The sequence below is a fragment of the Acinonyx jubatus genome, chromosome X (assembly GCF_027475565.1).
Source record: "Acinonyx jubatus isolate Ajub_Pintada_27869175 chromosome X, VMU_Ajub_asm_v1.0, whole genome shotgun sequence".
Taxonomy (NCBI): domain Eukaryota; kingdom Metazoa; phylum Chordata; class Mammalia; order Carnivora; family Felidae; genus Acinonyx; species Acinonyx jubatus.
The window spans coordinates 94,813,173-94,833,198 of record NC_069389.1 but is presented as its reverse complement, the minus strand read 5'-3'; the positions used below and the strand labels follow the sequence as shown (position 1 = coordinate 94,833,198).

Sequence of the window (20,026 nt, the reverse complement as noted above, 5' to 3'; positions counted from 1 at the left end):
TTACACAGTTTGCCCCAAATTACAGCTAGTAAGTGGTGAGAGTTGGGATGTAAACCTGGGCAGTGTGGCTCTGGAACCCACAATCTTATCCCTATACTGTATACTATAAAGGCATTATCCACAATAGAAACAAGGTGAAAATAACCCAGACCCTCCACAAGAGGAATGGTTCTATCAGTTATGGTGAGGTTCTTCGTAAACGAAACATTTCCAAACAATACAGCATGAGCTTAAGACTATTCAAATTCTTGGCATCATGCCCTGAAATTCTGATTCAGTAGGTCTTTTTCACTCCATTCTCTAAATGAGGGTGTCCCCCTGGGTTGTGTCCTTAGCCATCTTCTTTCTGGATTTCTCTTTACCCATATGTGGCAAGTTACAATTTCCAAATCACTTTCTCATACATTATATCCCTTGATCCTTAAAGCCTCAGCTGACCCTATAATATTCTCCAGATACTGCTCCATTTCTCCTCCTCCTCCTCCTCCTCCTCCTCCTCCTCCTCCTCCTCTTCCTCTTCTCCTCCTCCTTCTTCAGCTGTACGCCCAGTGTGGGGCTTGAAGTCATGACCCAAGATCAAGAGTCACATGCTCTACTGACTGAGCCAGCCAGGCGCCCCTGCTCCATTTCTTAAAATCCTAATCTACACACCATCTCTGCTTCTCTACTTCTTTTAAACTCTTCAACTTAATACAATCTGGATTTTGCCCTCAACAGTCCATAAGACCATGCTTGCTAAGATCACCAACAGCCTCTAATGCTGCCAAATTCAGTGGACACTTTTTTGGGGGGCCTGGCTGGCTTTGTTGGTAGAGAATGTGACTCTTGATCTTGGGGTTGTGAGTTCAAGTCCCACGTTGGGTGTAGAGATTACTTAAGAATAAAATCTTAAAAACATTTTTAGTGGACACTTCTCTATTCTCCCCTTACTTGACCTCTTTAAAATTTTTTTAATGTTTATTTATTTTGAGAGAGAGACAGAGCATGAGCAGGGGAGGAGCAGAGAGACAGGGAGACACAGAATCCAAAGCAGCCTCCAGGCTCTGAGCTGTCAGCATGGAGCCCGATGCGGGGCTTGAACTCACAAACCGTGAGATCATGACCTGAGCCAAAGCCGGATGCTTAACCGACTGAGCCACTCAGGTGCCCCAGTACCTTACTTGACCTCTTAGGAGTAGTCAACACCACTGACTAATCCTCCTTCTTGAAACACTTCTACATGTCTGGCTGCTTCTTCTGTCTTCTTCTTCTTTTTTTTTTTTTTTTTTAATTTTTTTTAACGTTTATTTATTTTTGAGACAGAGAGAGACAGAGCATGAACAGGGGGAGGGGCAGAGAGAGAGGGAGACACAGAATCTGAAACAGGCTCCAGGCTCTGAGCGGTCAACACAGAGCCCGACGCGGGGCTCGAACTCACGACCGTGAGATCATGACCTGAGCCGAAGTCGGACGCTTAACCGACCAAGCCACCCAGGCGCCCCAGCTTCTTCTGTCTTCTTGCTGAGCCCTCCTCCTCATGCTGACTTCTAAATGTTAATTTTCCATGGGGATTGGTTCTATGTTTTCTCATTCCCAGAGGAGCTCATCTACACCTGTCATTTTATTTATTTTTTAAAAATGTTTGTTTGGGTTTTTTTTTAATGTTTATTGATTTATTTTGAGAGAAAGAGAGAGAGGGAGAGAAAGAATCCCCAGCAGGCTCTACACCATCAGTGGGACCCCAATGCGGGGCTTGAACTCATGGAATCGTGAGATCATGACCTGAGCTGAAACCAAGAGTTGGATGCCTAACTGCTAAGCCACCTAGTAACCACCTCCCTTTTCTTTTAAAGTTTATTCATTTATTGTGAGAGAGAGTTAACTATTTATTTATTTTGAGAGAGAGAGAGAACGAGAGAGAGGGTGTGTGTGCATGGAGTCAGGGAGGGGCAGAGAGAGAGGGAGAGAGAGAATCCCAAGCAGGTTAGCCCTGTCAGCCCAGAGCCTGACGCTGTCTAGATCTCATCAACTGTGAGATCATGACCTGAGCCGAAATCGGGAGTCAGATGCTTGACGGACAGAGCCACCCAGGCGCCCCTACACTTGCCATTTTAAACATGATTTATTTGCTGAAGAATATTGCATATAGAAAAAAAAAAAACCCAAAGGCACAACCAAAAGTTCAGGGAAAACCCAAGGCACAGCGAATAGTTGTGTACACTGATGTGAATAGTTGTGTGAATAGTTGTGTTCACTGATGTACAGTTGAGAGACTGTCAAGAGCCACTGAAATTTTATAAAGAAGGAAGTCCTTGGTTAGCCAAAGGGCTATGCGGTAGAGTGGAACAATAACCCAAAGGGAAACAGACAAGAAATCACATGGTCCCCAAGACAGACGAGAAAGTAGCAGCTTCAATCCCTTAGCAGCTTCAAGAAGAAAATGGAACCTGGCAACAATACCAAAAAAAAAAAACAAAAAAAAAAAAACCAAAAAAACAAAAAAAACAAAAAAAAACACTAGTGCCTCAGTGGACCATAGGTTCATTATGAACTGACATATGCCTCAGTATTTTTAAAAATTAAGATTGGAAAATTAGCTCCCTATTCTGGGAGAGTATTTTAAGATGAAATATTCATGAACATTTAATTTTAAAGCCCATGAACAACAGGGAAAGATATGAGGACAACTGTCTAATTCATTATTGTTACTATTTGGGGGAGCCAGGAGTTGGCCGTGGGGATTTTATTTTATTTTGTAAAAGTTTATTTATTTATTTAAGTCATCTGTACACCCGGCCTGGGGCTTGAACCCACCACCCCGAGATCAAGAGTCACGTGCTCCTCTGACTGGGGGGGGGGGGCCTGCGTTGGGAACTTTAAAGGGGGTCATTATTGTTTGTTTGTTTGTGTTTTTAAGACCAATCTTGGGAAGGTCAGAAAATAGCTTAGGTGCTTCCTAATCCAGGTGTAGGGTCTTATCCCTGGAGAAAGAGCTGAGAACAATACTCTAGAGCAGAGAGGTCAAGGACTAGCACGCCAGAGAGTCCTGTAGATGTGTTTATTTGTACTCTGCACTGCTTTTAAATCGTTTAAATTGATTGCCAACATCTGAAAATCAGATTTCACGTAAGGACCTGGATTTCTGGTGCTTCTGGAAAACACGGGCGTTCTGGCCGATCCTGGCCCTTCTTCCCTCATTGCAGCTGGAGCTGAGGAGGACTTGCCCTTTGAGATTGGCCCGTTCCTCAGTCTCTGCTCAGTTTACTTTGTTCACTGAGACCGTCTTGCTGTTGGCCGTAGTCATCCGAGTTATGGCTTCTGCTGTAGAATTTACTGCTTATTTTTGCTTCAGTGTGAGACGGAAGCGATAGCCAGTTTTTTGAAAACTGTCAAAAACACGGTTCATCAAACACTTTAAAATGGTATTTGGCTCATTTCTCTCCAAACTTGATAAGAGCCTTTTTTTTTTTTTTTTTTTTTTTACACTTCAGGGAAGTGGAGAGATATGGGTAAAGTACAGAAATTTGTTTTGTTATGTAGAAATCATCCTTGTGAGGGATGTGAGGCATATGTTAAATCTCAAAACGGTGATGATTTTTAGTCGTCTTTGTGAATTTAATTTTAAGTAGAAGAAATTTTTAAATAAGATCTATTTATACTGGTCATAATTTTAAACAAGTGACTAAAAATGCATCTATTAAAAGTTTGATTAAATCAGTAAATGTTTCATTAAAAACTACTTTCCCTGGGTGCCTGGGTGGCTCAGTCGGTTGAGCATCCGACTTCAGCTCAGGTCACGATCTCGCGGTCCATGAGTTTGAGCCCCGCGTCGGGCTCTGGGCTGATGGCTCAGAGCCTGGAGCCTGCTTCCGATTCTGTGTCTCCCTCTCTCTCTGCCCCTCCCCCATTCATGCTCTGTCTCTCTCTGTCTCAAAAATAAATAAACATTAAAAAAAATTAAAAAAAAAACTACTTTCCAAAAAAATCATAACTCAATTTCTGGACTTTATTCCTGTGCATACATAATTTGCACAAAATTATATCCAAATGACACTGTAATAAGTGGCTTTGAACAGGTTTGATTTTGTTTTTTAAAGTAGGCTCCCTGGCCAATGTGGGGCTTGAACTCATGACCCTGAGATCAAGAGTTGCATGCTCTACCAACTGAGCCAGCCAGACGCCCATGCTTTTTTCTTATTTTAAATTATTTCTCTAGGATAAGTTTCTAGAGCAGGTTACTTGATAAAGGAGATGAGAATTTTTACGATTCTTGGTTTGTTTGGCTAAATTATTCCAGAAAAAGATGATTTACATGGTCTCTAGCAAGATATGAAGATGCCTGTTTTTTTCTTCCCAAAACTCTCCCAGGAATTGGCTTTTATAACTTTTTATTCGTTTGTGTAAAGACCATTAAATGGAATTGTGTATCTATTTAGTGTTGAGAGAGAGAGAGGAGAGAGACAGAGCGCGAGCAGGGGAGGGGCAGAGAGAGAGAGAGAGGGAGACACAGAGTCCGAAGCAGCCTCTAGGCTCCGAGCTGTCAGCACAGAGCCCGACGCGGGGCTTGAACTTACACAAAATCACAAGGTCATGACCTGAGCTGAAGACATACGCTTAACCGACTGAGCCACCCAGGTGCCCTTGTAATTGTATATCTTGAAACGAATTAAGAGTTCGATACATGTATCAGTTAGTTATTGTTGTGTAACAAACCATCCCCAAACTTAGTGGCTTAAACAACAGGGATTTATTGTTTCTCACAAGTCTATAGGTTGGCAGGACTGTTGTACTTGCTCACGTGTCAGTGGTCAGTTGGTGGGTTGGCTGGGGGCTGGCTGGTCTAGGACATCTTCCGAAATCAAGAGTCAGACGCTTAACCAACTGAGACACCCAAGCGCCCTGACTCTATCTCTTGATAGCAGTAATTCAAAGTCACATCGCAGAGTGTAGATACGGGGCTGGGTGGAAACTTGCGATTACTTTTACAACTCTTATACCACCACATTCAAATGACTGTTGTCCTTCAAAGTTGTCATCTTTCAAAGCTCTGCACTCATTCCAACGATGTGCCCACGAATTAAAAAAGCAAGAATCAGAGCCTTTATTAGAATCTCCTTTTTTGGGGGGAGGCGGTTATAAGCCAGTTAAGAAAATCAGTTTGTTTTTTATAGTCAACCATTTTATTCAACGTTCTTGATTCTAGGTAATTTTTTTTTTAATTTTTATTTATTTTTGAGACAGAGACAGAGCATGAATGGGGGGAGGGTCAGAGAGAGAGGGAGACACAGAATCTAAGCAGGCTCCAGGCTCCGAGCTGTCAGCACAGAGCCCGATGCGGGGCTCGAACTCACAAACTGTGAGATCATGACCTGAGCCAAAGTCAGACGCTTAACCGACTGAGCCACCCAGGCGCCCCAATTCTAGGTAATTTTTGATAATTTCTAAATATCAAATCCATGATAAAAGAATTTCAAAATTGACCCCCGTCAAGGCTATTTAAAAGAATGTAACCCAGACTTTGAAATCAATCCAAAGGGAAGCATTCTGAAATGCTTAAAACAAAGGCTTGTCACTGGAATAAATGGGGAGAGCATGACAAACCTGATCACTTTGAAGTGGTTAACTACTCTGTGTGTATTTTTTCTGGAAGGTTTTTTAAAAGCTGTTGCTTTGAATTAGGTTGTGTAAACAAATACCTATTGACTGTAGATGAATTTGGGAGTTCTGTGTATCTTAGTTGAATATCACATTAATTTTTCTCCCCTAAAGGAGCTTAGCGTTGACTCTCATTTAGGTTGCACGTTGCAGCAAAGTAACTGGATTTTTTTCCTCATTTTGCTATTTAGATAATGTTTTTGGAGAAAGAGAGCATGTTTGTTTTCATAACACCCCAGTTCAGTGTTGCTATTATAAGAATTTCTAAGAACCTTAATATCTTAGATATAACCTTTGGAGGCCTTTAAAAAAACAGTCTACGCAAACTTTGTCTCCTCAAGGAAATTGACTTGGACTGTCCTTTATGGACAGTTATTAAAGAATTATGTACCTACAAAGTTAACCAAGATTTAGTAGTGGATTTTGTGTTAGAATTTCTATCATCTGGCCATGTATGCTTGAGTCTAAACCTCTCAGAAGTTGACATTGGAAGTTGACATAAAACATGAGAAACTCAGGTTTTATAGACTCTGGATATATCCACTTTAGAAAAAACTCCTTTATTGGAAAGTGCTATTTGAAGTCAGCAAATAGGAGCAGAAATCCTTGATTCCCAGTATTTGTAATCTTGGGGCACCTTGGGCAGCTTAAAAGAGTTTGTTAATAGGAAATGCCAGCAGGCACTCATGTTTGGGGGATTTTTTGGTCAAGGGCAAATTCACTTGGTCATTCATTAGAAGAGGATGGTTCTTCTGCATTGGAACTTAGAGTTCAGTTTAGTTCATGTCAATAGACTGGGAGCATACGAGTGGATATGTCCACGTAAGACCTAGAAACCAACCTGGACCAAGGATGTTAAATCAGGTGCGTGTGCCCGAATGCGCTATGGGTGTTTTACCCTTGCCTCGTTTCTGTAGTACCCCCAGCCAGTTTTTCTGGGATTTGACCTTTGAGATCAATCATGCAATAGATTGGAGATTTGGAATCTTGGGGTCTCAATGTATGGGCAAGTCACTGAATTTTTCTGAATCCGTCTGAATTTCCCTATCTGTAAAACAGGCATGAAAATTCTTATAGGTTGCTTCGTGAATCAAATGAGATAAAATAACACTTTTGCCACAAATAAAGAATCATCATAGCTTGTGTTTATTGAGAACTTCCTTTGTGCCCGGCACTATTCTTAAGCTTTCACATGTACTTGCTCATTGAATCCTCTCAGAAATCCTAGAATCTCAATTTTTCGGTGAAGGAAACTGAAACACAGTACAGTTGGCCCTTGAACAACACAGGTTTGAACTATGCGGGTCCATTTATACACGGATTTCTTTGCGATCAATACAGTACAGTACCATAAATGTATTTTCCCTTATGATTTTCTTTTCTTTTCAGTGTTTATTTATTTTTGAGAGAGGGAGAGAGACAGAGCGTGAGTGGGGGAGGGACAGAGAAAGAGGGAGACACAGAATCGGAAGCAGGCTCCAGGCTCCGAGCGCTCAGCTCAGAGCCCGATGCGGGGCTCGAACTCACAGACTGTGAGATCATGACCTGAGCCGAAGTCGGACGCTTAACCGAAGGAGCCACCCAGGCGCCCCTTTTCTTTTTTTTTTAAGTTTATTTATTCACTCAGAGAGAAAGAGAGAGAGTGCGCAAGTGGGGGAGGGGCAGAGAGAGAGAGAGAGAGAGAGAGAGAGAGAGAGAATCCCAAGCAGGCTCCTCACTGTCAGCACAAAGCCCAGCGTGGGGCTCGAACTCATGAACCGTGAGATCATGACCCGAGCCGAAGTCCGACACTTAACCGACCGAGCCACCCAGGTGCCCCTTCTTCTTCTTTTTTTTAAAGTAACCTCTACACCCAATGCGGTGCTCAAACTCAGAACCCCGAGATCGAGAGTTGCATGCTCCACTGTCTGAGCCAGCCAGGCGCCCCCATTTTTTTCCTTCCTTCTGATTTTCTTAAGAACATTTTCTTTCCTCTAGCTTACTTCATTGTAAGAATACAGTATACCATCCATATAACATGCAAAACATGTGTCCCTCGATTGTTTCTGTTGTCGGTAAGGCTCTGGTTAACAGTAGGCGATTAGGAGTTGGGTTTGGGGGCAGCCAAAATTATGCGTGGATTTTCAACCGCATGAGGGTGAGGGGGGTTGGTGCCCCACACCCCCGTCCCGTTCAAGGGCCAACTGTATACGGAAACTTTGAAACCCCTAAAACCCATTAAACGAATGCGAGCTATTGTCTTCATTCTCCCCAGAGTGCGCTTTCCCCTATCAGTTGACCTGAAGTCCAGGAATGCTAGCAGCCTTCGAAGTCCAAATCCGTGTTTTGCTCCATCTGTATGAAAATGTTCTCTCTCACCCTCTAAGGTTTCCGGGGGCTACCATGACGGTCACCGTGGTGTATGATAACTCTGAGGCCACAGAGCTCTGTGCAGCTCAGCACCTCTACCTCAAGCCCATAGCAAAACTGATGATCAATGTATTGCTCCCAGAGAGCTCAGAACCCATGAGACCCTTCTCCAACTGGGAAGTTCTCGACCAGCTCAAGAGCCTAATTTGCCCTGATCAGTTCACCACAGTCCGGCTCTCTAAGAGTACCAAGGACTTCATCCGGTTCGAGGGGGAGGCCGAAACGCGAAGTCTGGTTCAGATCTTGAAGGCAAAGTTACATGGAAAGATCATCAAGCTAAACGGTTTGAAAACAGACTTAAAAGTAGTGGCTACGGACGCCCAGGGAGAGTGGGAGCGCTTCCCCAGGGAGAAGGAGGCCTCATCGAGTGATGGGGCTGAAGAGCAGGACCAGGATAAGAGCCCCGACTCTATATATTTTGAAGGCTTGCCCTGCAAGTGGTTTGCACCTAAAGGTTCCAGCGGGGAGAAGCCCTGTGAAGAGATCCTCCGGGTGGTCTTTGAAAGCTTTGGGAAGATCAAGAATGTGGACATCCCTATGCTAGACCCCTACCGAGAAGTGACGACTGGTGGGAACTTCGGGGGCTTCGGATTCGGCTTGCAGACGTTTGAGGCCTTTATACAGTACCAGGAGTCGACGGACTTTGTAAAAGCCATGGAGTCCCTTCGAGGTATGAAGCTAATGCTCAAAGGAGATGATGGGAAAGCTCTGGCCTGTAACATCAAGGTAAGAAGGAGCCAGAATTTCTTTCATTCCCCACTGTCCAGGTGGTCCTGAGCAAAAGCTGGAAGGAAGCATCTAGAATAAATTTCCTTAGACCCCACCAGGCTCTGATTGACAGCTAATGTGGAGATTTGTGTTGTCACTAATAAATGGATGTTTAGGAATAAAAATAATCCGGATTTGAACATTCTCTGCTAGCAGGCATGCTGCTGGCTGGGGTTTTGTTATTATCCGGGGTTCTGCCCTAACTTCTCCAGGGCACTGAAGAATTCCTCTGGCCCTTATGGAACTATCTCGTATGCCTGTTCTATTTGACGAGTTGCTGAGAGAGAGGGATACATGCAGTTTGAAACCACAGGAGAGCGGTTTACTCCCTCTGTCCTCTTGGGGCAACAGCTTACATTTTCAGGATGTCTGTCAGGTAAATTGTTGGAACGTAACCTCAACAAGCTTGGATGCTTTCCTTTCAAGATCATCCTGTCTGTCCAGTCATGCCACCTCATCGATGTCTGAATGCTTGGCCATCTTCTTAGAGAGAGTGCGTGCAAGTGGGGGAGAGGGGCGGGGGGGGAGGGAGGGGGGAGAGAGAGAGAGAGAGAGAATATCTTAAGCAGGCTCTACACTCAGCACAGAGTCCAACCTGAGGCTTGATCCCACAACCCTTTGATCATGACCAAAATCAAGAGTCAGACGTTCAACCAACTGAGCCACCCGGGCACCCCTAAAATATATCTTTTTAAATTAGGAGCTATTCAGCCAGACAAAAGATATAACACGTACCATGGTGACCACCCATGTACCCATTGCCCGGCTTACAAAAGAAAACATCACCAGTGAGATCAGACCCCATTCCCCTTCCTCCCCTCAAAGATAGCCATGATTGTGAATTTGGTGTTTATCATTCTTGTGTATATTTAAAAGGGCTATTTCTGTCTCCTTTTATTTTTCGAGCAAATTTGTTTGTAGTGCCTCGATCTGACTTTCACTTTATTTTGAGATTTGCAAAGTAGCTTAATAATCACTACAGTCCGACGTCTGTATCCCATTAGGTCAGTTTTCTTGCCTCTTCGCTCCCCGCCCCCTCTGCTCCCCCCCCCACATTTTTTGACTATTTTTGTCTCTGATGATTAAAAAAAATACATGAACTCAGTTGATTGCTATAACAAACCAGAGGTAATATACTCACATCCCTCAGACCCTGTGCCCAAAATGACACCGTGATGTCATCTATAGCTATATTAGAGCTCCTCAAGGGTTCTGCCAAAGGAAATTCCACAGGGCTGTTTGGCAGGTGACCACGAAGCAGCGGAACCATCTGGACACTGGGATGCAGAGAGGGCATTTTGAACTCCTTGGGTTTTGGATGGTAATGTACATACCCGTTCCATCTCACTGACCTGGGACATACCCAGCCAGCTGGCAAACTTTTCTAATGAAGCTCTGCATTGTTTGTGGGCAGGTTATGTTTGATAGGACCAAACATTTCAGCGAAGGAGCCATAAGGAGGAGAAATCAAGAAAGGCTAAAATTACAAGAACTAGAGGAAGAAAGGAAAAAAGAAAAGAGGAGAGACGAGGAAGAGGCTGCGAGGTGAGGAGACCGACTTTAACAAAGAGGGTTTTTCACTTCCGATGAGTGGAGTTTTCCCTCTGGGTGAACAGGTGACAATGAGGTTGGGGGGGGGGCAGTAGAAATTGCTGCAGATTGGAAAATTCTGTGGAAGCCTGTCGTCTTCCGACTGTGCTGTTACAAAACCAAAATGGCCAAACAACTGAAAACAGGAAACTTAAAAAGAAGGTTCTCAGGGACAACAAGTAATGAGCTAGATTAAGCTATCTGGGAAGAAAGGATTAAAAAAGAAAGGATCAGGGGCTTTTATAATGAAAATCCTAGCCCACCAAATTAACAAGTATACCAATTTACCCCCCACTTTACCAAATTTTACCTTGCCTACCAATTTAAATAAAAACAAATTCTTTTTAGGACTGGAAAAGATTTTCTTCCACAAAATGCTCAGCAGTCAAACCAACTGACAGGCAGGAAGGCATGTATTTCTTGGCATTCTATTTCCTGTTGGCCTAAGGTCTTTCGGTGAATTTAAGGAGCCCCCATGTTTATTTCTTTGAGCTTCTCCTTGTCTTGAAATTAGGGACTTGGGCCTAGAAAGGGCGATTGGATTGCCAAAGGTTTGCCAAGAAGGTACAAATGGGCTGGAACTACAGGGCTCTCAAAACAAGTCTTACGTGGGGCGCCTGGGTGGCTCGGTCGGTGAAGCGTCCGACTTCGGCTCGGGTCATCATCTCACAGTTCCATGAGTTTGAGCCCCGCACTGGGCTCTGTGTTGACAGCTCGGAGCCTGGACCCTGCTTCAGAGTCTGTGTCTCCCTCTCTCTCCACCCCTCCTCCGTTCACGCTTTGTCTCTCTGTCTCAAAAATAACATAAACATTAAAAAATTAAAAAAAAAAAAACAAGTCTTACCTCTTGGCCCCTCCACTTCCATGTTTATTCTTGCAGTCTTTCATGTGAATTATAGCGGTTCAAAAAAGGAGAGAAAGAGTGCCCCTTCATGGACCTTTCACTTTTTTGGCTGGTGGGGTAATAGGAGTAGATTGAGATCATGTCTGTGAAACTTGGCCAGAAATTGAGCCCAGTCAAGGTAACTGTCGCCCCAAATTTCTGGACAAAACATGCAGTTTAGATAATCCTTCAGCTTTTGGCTAAGCCCTCACTCAGGTAACTGTCCCTTCTTTCTCCTTCCCCACGTTTCCATAAGGGCCTAACCAAAACAGTTTCATTTTTCAGAGAACAGCTATAAACAAAGCCCATATTCTCCTTCTTTTTTTAAGTTTATTTATTTATTTTGAGAGAGAGAGAGAGAACGAACACAAGCAGGGAAGGGGCAGAGAAGAGAGAATCCCAAGCAGGCTCCACGCCATCAGCGCAGAGCCCAACTCGGGGCTTGAACTCACGAACCGTGAGGCCCTGACCTGAGCTGAGATCAAGAGCCTCACGAACCGTGAGGCCCTGACCTGAGCTGAGATCAAGAGCCTCACGAACCGTGAGGCCCTGACCTGAGCTGAGATCAAGAGCCTCACGAACCGTGAGGCCCTGACCTGAGCTGAGATCAAGAGCCTCACGAACCGTGAGGCCCTGACCTGAGCTGAGATCAAGAGCCTCACGAACCGTGAGGCCCTGACCTGAGCTGAGATCAAGAGCCTCACGAACCGTGAGGCCCTGACCTGAGCTGAGATCAAGAGCCCAACGCTTAACTGACTGAGCCACCCAGGTGCCCCAAAGCCTGTATTTTTCTAAGCCAGTATGTTTTTATGATAGTGTACTGTGTTAAGTACCAGTTCTCATCCGTAAGATTTTCTGAGTGCCTTGACTTCCCTGTTTTATAAGCCAAGGTGAAGTCAACTCCACGGAAGGTTTTGATCTCAAGAGAAATGAAATCAGCACTGCGACAGCTGAGTCCACAAGCTGCACTGCTTGTGGTTTGAGAAAGTGGGGACTTCTAGAAGCCCCTCCTTTGAATTCTGTAGCCTTCCTTTTGTACACTCTCTCCTGTACATGCTTCTAACCAACCAGCTCAATTTTGTGTCCTTCTGTTTCGACTGATGCACATGGAGCCTTTTTTTTTTTTTTTTTTAGTTTATTTATTTATTTTGAGAGGGCGAGATCAGGGGAGGGGCAGAGAGGGAGAGGGAATTCCAAGCAGGCTCTGCGTTGTCAGCACAGAGCCCGACGCACGGTTCGAACTCACGAACCATGGGATCATGGCCTGAGCCGGAATCAAGAGTCAGAGGCTTAACTGACTGAGCCACCCCGGTGCCCCATGCGTGGTGTCTTATTCCCTAAGTTGTCTGTGTCAGGCCCTGGGGTTCGCACTGAGTGATTCCTGGAAACCTAAATGATCCATCCTCCCCGGGCAGCGGGGAGGGAGCTGGAAGGAGAGCAAATGCCTAATAAATACCTTCTGAATGACTGAATCTTCATCATTGTCCAGGAAAAGAAAAGAGGAGGAGAGGAGAGCCCAGGAAAAGAGGAGGAGGGCCAGGGTCAGGCGGCGAGCCCTGAAGGAAAGAGACAGACACCGGCAAAGGAAACAGAAGGAGCCAGCCAAAGCTGAAGCTGCGCGTGAGCCCGACTCTTGGGAAGAGTGGGAGGAGAGGAAGTGCCTGCTGGCTCAGAGGAGGGGGGAGGCCCTTCGGTTGCTACGCGTCCTCTTGAGGAAAATTGCAGTAAGGCTCTTTCTCGATCAGCCATCACTTTTGGTAGGTACTGATCTTTCTGAGGCACACTTCTACGCTGAAGCAGTGGCCTGTTTCAAATCGACTCCATGGAAGACTCTTTGCCTTCCTTGGGATTCGTTTTCAATAGGCTGATCTCCAGTAGCCCAGTTGTGGATTTGCGAAAGAGGTACCCAAATTGTCCAAAGCACTTGTGTCTCACCCTTACCGTCTGGCACACTGTGTGTTCCCGAACTCCAGGATGGTCTGACCCAGAGCCCTATAGCTAGTGTATCTTCTGAGTTTCTCATGGATATAACGGAAGGCGCCAGGGCGAGGGAAGGGGTGTTAGGTGGGTAGCCTTCCATTGACTTGTCCGTTCATCTGCAACAGGTTTGGATGGGAAGGAAGAACCGTGAACAGAGACCTTAGGGTAGCAGGTTCATGTTAGTCTAGTCTTAAACTATTTGCTAAGGAATTTCTCACATCACAGAGCAATTGTTTTGTTTGGAGAGTTTCCGTTTTGGAGTTTTGGGTTTTGCTGTTGTTGTTGTTGTTGTTGTTGTCGTCGTCGTCGTTTTTGGTTTTTGCCCCACTTTACTGACCTCCTAAAGATAACCAGGCTCCACAGATATCCTGGAGTGAAGGTCAGAAAGGTTCCCAAATTATTAATTTAAAAATGCATATTCAGTGTTTTTATTTTATTTATTTTTTTTGAGAGAGAGAAAGAGCAAGAGAGAGAGAGGGAGAGCAGGGGAGGAGCCAAGAGAGAGGGAGACAGAGGATCCAAAGCAGGCTCCTCGGTGACAACAGAGAGCCCCTTGCAGGGCTCGAACTCACGGACGGTGAGATCAGACCTGAGCTGAATTTGGACGCTTTACCGACTGAGCCCCCCAGGCGCCCCTTCAGTGTTTTTAAAGAGGAAGAGTAAATGGCCTCAGTATCAGAGGCCTCTCATTAGTGTGGACAACCGACCCGAGTGAAATCAAGATCAGAAAACTCTCACATAGACTTTCTAATAAGGCTAGCTGAATCTTTTAAATTTACCTTACTGATCTCTGGGGGCGACCCCTTTTTAAGAATTTACCTTTTTACACGTGTGTGGTGCCTAATTCTTGGCCCCACTGATACCACATACTGATTGCGTGCGGTCCTCAGGTTTGGATCCCGGGTAACGGGTGGGCAGGGTCCCGATTGACACGAGCCGTCAGTGAGGGCACGGTGCACACTCTCCCCGAGGGGTGGGGCCCGTGGGCAGCACCTTTAACCTGCCCTTTGGTTGTGCAGAGCAGACAACACAGGCAGAACCACTGGCACGGCCATGTTTTCTACCTGTCATCTTGCTTCTGAATGAAGCAGGTGAGAGGGGACAGCTCAGGGATATCCTCCCCTACAATCCACGGGAAGAGGCTGGAATGAAAAACAGAAAGGCGGTTCATGTTTTAGGCCAGGCGATTCCCTTTTAGACACACATTTCACCCATCAGTCTCTTCTTGTTCTAGGATTTTCTGGGAAGGCTGTAGAGCATGTCTTCTTTTACTATCCCCAGCCCCTAGCGTAAGACCCGGAACAGTAAATGCTCGCCAGTTTGCGCACATATAAAGAAAAGGGTCGTGTGCTCTGAAGGCGTGTAAACGGTCGAGCACAGACCTAGTGTTTGCGTTAGCCCGAGACACTTCATTCGTGCCTCTTCTTTCCTCAGTGCGATGTTGTTCCTAGTCTGGATCCACCTTACAGCTTAGAAACCACTTCAGAACCATGCCAGAAAGCCCAGTTTTCTTTGAAATGTTTAAACCGTTACAGTTTTCATGTGAGATGTTTAACCTTTTTCTTTAAAGGAATCCACCCAGTTTAACCCACAGGGGGTAGACGATCCAAGCCCCAGAGCGAACCACACTCCAGGGAACATGTTGGAAACTCTGAAGAAAGAAGAGCTACACAGCCAGTACCTTCAGAACCAAGAAGAAATGCCAAAATATCAGGTTGCCAAGTTACACCATAAACAAAAACAAAAAATGAAGAAAATAAATAGGGCTCACTTACATCAATCTCCCCACCACCTTAGGAGAAAAGAAATAAGCTCTTCAGCTAGAGGAGCAAGAGCTGGAAAATCATTAGCCGATGGATACAATGAGAGTTCGGTCTCTGACCAGAGTTCTCTGCAGAATGCAACAGTCCAAGGTCAGCCTCTTGAGAAAGAAGACCACAGCAATTCTCATAAATCCGATTCCTCCAGATTGTTTGAGCGAGGGCGTGGCAGGAAACAGAAGATCTATGAAACAGATGAGTTTATTGATTACATGTTAAACTGCTATCAACCTCCAAACTATGCCCGTATCTGCCTAGAACCAAGTGGCCCAGAAAGCACGCGTGAGTGGCAGAGGGCTGTCCATGCTAAGGGAAATGGATTTCGAGTCACTTTGAGAAAACGTAACTATCACTCCCCCAGCCTGAGCCCAGTGCAAACCCTGGCAACAAGACGACAGGCTCAAAAAGATGATGGCTGCTCAGAGATTTGTACTCGGGGTCCTGAGCATAAACCACAAAAGAGAGGAAGAGTGGATTATGCCAAAGAAAGTCGCAAGGAGTTAAATCATTGCAAGGACACAGCCAGTGAGGCTGGTGGTCATTTGTCCCCAACTGATGCAATGAGCCATCTGTCGGAAGAGATTTATGCTTACGAGGTCAGAGTTTCCAAATCCACCAGTCAAAGCCAGGATTCCTCACCCAACAGGTCAGCAGACTTAGAAATGGAGTTGACCGATTTCTTAGAGGAAATTAGTAGTGATTCTGAATGCTTCAGTGAAATCCTTAACATAAAGAAAGAAGACAATGAGAAATCTGTGACTACATATGATAGCTCCCCAGAAAAAAGATCTCTTGATGCTGCTGAAATTATCACTAGCGATCAAGAAGTTACGTCAAGTCCGCAGACCTGGTGTTCAGAGTGGAACCGTGAGGGCGAGGAACGCTACTCTAAACATGAGCCTTGGAAACCAGTCAAGAGGTCCAGGTATGAGTTGACAGGCTCATGGCTTGAAGGTGAAAATGGTTCCATGAGAGGTGAGAAGAACAACAGCCGAAACAGGGAAACACTGGCCCCCAAATATTTGTTTGATGAAGGCTACTACTGTGGATCCAGCCCCAGTGATCTGTTAGACGACATGGTAAGAAAGAGGAAGAGGTTCGATGATAGCACATTCGGCCAGAACGTGAACTATAGGCCCCCTCATGTGCCAATAACATCATCAAACAGCGCCGATGTTTTCTACTTGAGGGGTTTCCCCCGAAGAAGAGAGACCCCCTGGAGGCCAGACTACAACCAGGAGGTGAGAAGGTGCAAAAGATATGAGAATTCTAAAGATTCCAGGCTGAATTCTGATGATTATTATATGAGACGTAACAGTCAGGAGCACGCGGACTATGGAAGCTATTCACAAAATGGCTACACTAGTCCTCTGTATTATCAAATGTTTTGAAGTTCTTTCAGTTCAGAAAACGCTCTCATTCGCAGCAAACAAATTGCAAGAAGAAAATTTAAAACCAAATATAGCAATGTAGTTGGCAACTACAGAGCAAGAGAGCGACACTTAAAAGCTTGAGCAAGGTCAAATGCAAAAACCTTGTTTCTCTTGCCAAAGTATAAAGCATAAATGACTGCCAGTGTGCTGGCAAACTTTAGAAATAAAAAACATCCAGATTCTGAAGGTTGGTAAAACAGTGTGCCCGCAAAACTTCCTGATCCGAGGACAGACATTTCTACAGTTCAGCCGCGACTTTAACTGGGTGCCAGCAAGGGAGCAAATGAACGTTGAGAGGAGTTGAGATGGCCCTCTGTGGCTCTTTAGCTGTTCTAACAGCATCATTTAGTGTCATTTATCTTCAAAAGGGACAACAGCGAATGAAATAAGGTCTTTTTATACCTTCTTAGCCTTGGTCCGAAACACCACGTGCAGCGACGAAACTTTCCTGACTTTTATCCAGAAACGGCTGTAGGTAACAGAAGGGATGACAGCAAGGACATACCAGAGACTCCTTCACGACATCGGAAGGTTACGTGACCACCCACCAGAGGGAAATTAATCTTTTAAATATGTTCATAGTACTCAAAGAGTTGTCCTTTTAGAAACAAAATTTGGAAGACGAAACTAAAAGGGGCTCGGATTGTCCCTTGACGTTTAAACGGATGGTGGACCATTTGCAGAGTTTTGTTTTGTTCTTTCTTTTTTGTTTTTGTGTGTGTGTGTTTTTTTTAAGAACCCCACGTCATTCCATCCTAGAGAAGCAAGAGAATGGAAGTAAAAGAACCAGTGGGATTTGCAAAAGGAAATGCCGAAAGATCCTGGGGCACCGATACCAGCACTTTGGGAGGACAGGACGTGGCAGTATTTCATTTCAGGTTATGTAATCCTTTCACTCAGGGTTGGGTGACATCAGTTTGTAAAAAGCCGCTGACTATCCCCAAACTGACTTTTGATAACACGTTAACAAGTGCCTCCCCAATCCTCAATAACGCCATGGAGTTAGGAGTCGAGGGCAAAGCCCTAGTTTTCTAGCTGGGGAAAAATGGTATGTGTGAAGGCTTTGTAAACTCATAACATAAGCAGTTTCTCTTTTTACCTACTGGTTTTGGACTTCTTGACTATGTTTTTAAATTGAGATATTTTATAGATTCTTAAAGACTTACATCTTAACGCAGTGCATGTTCTATTAAAAGCTCGGCTGATTCATTCCGCCTTATATTGGATTTAGGACCCTCAGGGGCAGTAGATGACCTTTTTTTTCCCACCCCCAGCCAAGCTATCCCTGACTCGGCAGTTGAAGACATCAATGAGATCAGACTGGCTGGCAGGACGAGAGGGTGATTTTCATTCACAGAAGTAGTGGAAGGCAACATCTCCCTGTGCCATGATTCATTTCAGTCTTAACTTGATATTCTGTGGAAAAGTACCAGCCGGTAGAGCCAAGGTGGAATGCCGGTCAGTGTGGTTGCCCTGAGTGACGAGGCACGTTACGTGCTCATAACCAGCCAGCCACTCGAGCAGCCTGATCTCTAAAGGGGCCACAAGATCTTCTAAGTTACTGGAAGTAAGAACGACACGTTGTTTCATTGATCTCTTCTCCTCCCATTTAAGAGAGCTACGCTAGTACGTGCAAAAGTTTACAAGTAATGTAGCGGATTGTGTTTATCATTCAGGAGATGATAACCAGCGGACGGTTCGTTGGTTCTCTTGTATTCGGTTCCACTTTCAACCTAGTGACTCTGCCGTTAAAACTAGGTTTGGCTTGTCAAATCTGAAAAATCGTTTCGTGGGGTGAGTGCCTTTTCTCCTCTGAAGACTAGCAGTGACTATTAATGTTCAAAGTACTGTTGTCCAGAGTAGCCTTTTAAAGTGCTAAGAGCTTGTATTTTGTCAGACAGCTTTTGGTAACTAGGTGTTTTTCTCCTCCTCCGCCTCCTTCTTTTTTCATGCTCCATGCCATTGAAACCAAGAACACTATGGGTTCGTAATGGAAAGCAGTTATGGTTGTTTGGAAAACAAATCTTCATTTCTGCTGTCACTAGATAATTTTTCTTTGCAGAGATTTTGGGGCATGAAAACAACTTGCTGCTCAGTAACCAGGCATAAAAAATAAATTGCAGAATACAGCATGTGCAATTTTTTTTTTTTTTTGGTATAATAGAACCGGTGCTAAGTCACTTCTATCTAATATTTTTGTCTGGTTTTGTTTGTTTGCTAAATACCATCCTGGGACCTAGAAGTTAGTAAAAATACTGATTTCATGTTTACTTTCTGTACCACCTTCAATTTTTATATGTCTTATAGTAATGAGTTTTAGATTTAAATAAACGTGTGTGTGTGTGTGTGTGTGTGTGTGTGTGTGTGCGCGCGCGCATAGGCCTTAAATAAGGAAGAGAACCATTTATCCTATACTTTTCAATGGAGTGAGTGGCTTAGTAAGGAATGAGATAGAACCGAAAATATTGTGATCACTTTCTATTAGTTCTAGTTACTTAGTTATTCTTTGTTGTGCTGTTATTTAAGTGGTGCAAGAGTTTTTTCTCACATCTTTTTTCTATGTCTTATTAAGTAAGTAAGGGCCTGAACTTTAAATTTTGTCTTTTTAGACAGACATCTCCATGTTTTTCCTCATATGTGCTGATAGTGCTTTACGAAAACTAAAAACCTGTCAATGTATTTTTGTTCAATTTGTTTGAATTTCTCAGGTAGAAAGCCATGTAACCTGGTAATTTTGAAAGTAAGAACCAAATAAACGCATTTTTTGTGTGGCAAAGACTGTTTAGAATGTGAACTCTTAAACGCTAATAATTTCACCGGGGCGGGGTGAGTTTCTACTTGTAGGATGCCGCTTTGCACTAATGTTGTCGATCCTCATTTGCATTGTTAGAGAAATAATACATATTTAATTTTCAGATATATTAAAAATAAAATGGTCATAGTGACTACCTACTGCCTGTTCATTTACCACGTGCATCATCTACATTTTCTGTGAAAATCTACGTGCCCAGTTTTTGGGTTTTTTTTTTTTTTAAGTTTCATCCACTCATTTAAGTTCTCTCTACACCCAGCATGGGGCTCCAGCCCATGACCCCGAGATCAAGAGTTGCGCACTCCTCCGACCGAGCCAGCCGGGCGCCCCTATCCATGTCCAGTTTTAGTCTTGCTCCTATGTGGGGGTCTGTTGAGCACTCGACTTCAGCTCAGGTTGGGATCTCGCAGTTCTTGGGTTCGATCGAGCCCTGCGTCGGGCTCTGTGCTGACAGCTCTGACGGCTCGGAGCCTGGAACCTTCTTTGAATTCTGTGCCTCCCTCTCTCTCTGCCCCTCCCCTGCTCCCACTCTGTCTCTCTCAAAAATAAATATTAAGAAAAAAATTACAGGGGCACCTGGGTGGCTCGGTCAGTTAGGTGACCGACTTCGGCTCAGGTCGTGATCTCACGTTTTGTGGGTTCGAGGCCCGAGTCGGGTTGTGCTGACAGCTCAGAGCCTGGAGCCTGCTTCGGACTG

The 20,026-nt window shown here is 44.5% G+C and overlaps 1 protein-coding gene across 2 annotated transcripts in view; it reads left to right on the top strand.

Annotated features, from left to right (window-relative positions):
* Window positions 1-19,465, top strand: part of LOC106970860 (A-kinase anchor protein 17B) — a 29,929-nt gene extending 10,464 nt beyond the window's left edge. Inside the window, exons 3-6 of one of the 2 annotated variants that reach the window (XM_027054245.2) lie at window positions 8,001-8,769; window positions 10,226-10,356; window positions 12,774-13,008; window positions 14,835-19,465. In XM_027054245.2, coding sequence (XP_026910046.1) covers window positions 8,017-8,769; window positions 10,226-10,356; window positions 12,774-13,008; window positions 14,835-16,475 — 2,760 coding nt within the window. In that variant the 5' untranslated portion in view covers window positions 8,001-8,016 and the 3' untranslated portion in view covers window positions 16,476-19,465. The remainder of the gene's footprint in view (window positions 1-8,000; window positions 8,770-10,225; window positions 10,357-12,773; window positions 13,009-14,834) is intronic. The other variant, XM_027054248.2, reaches the window with a different exon arrangement.
* The last annotated feature ends 561 nt before the right edge of the window (window positions 19,466-20,026 follow it).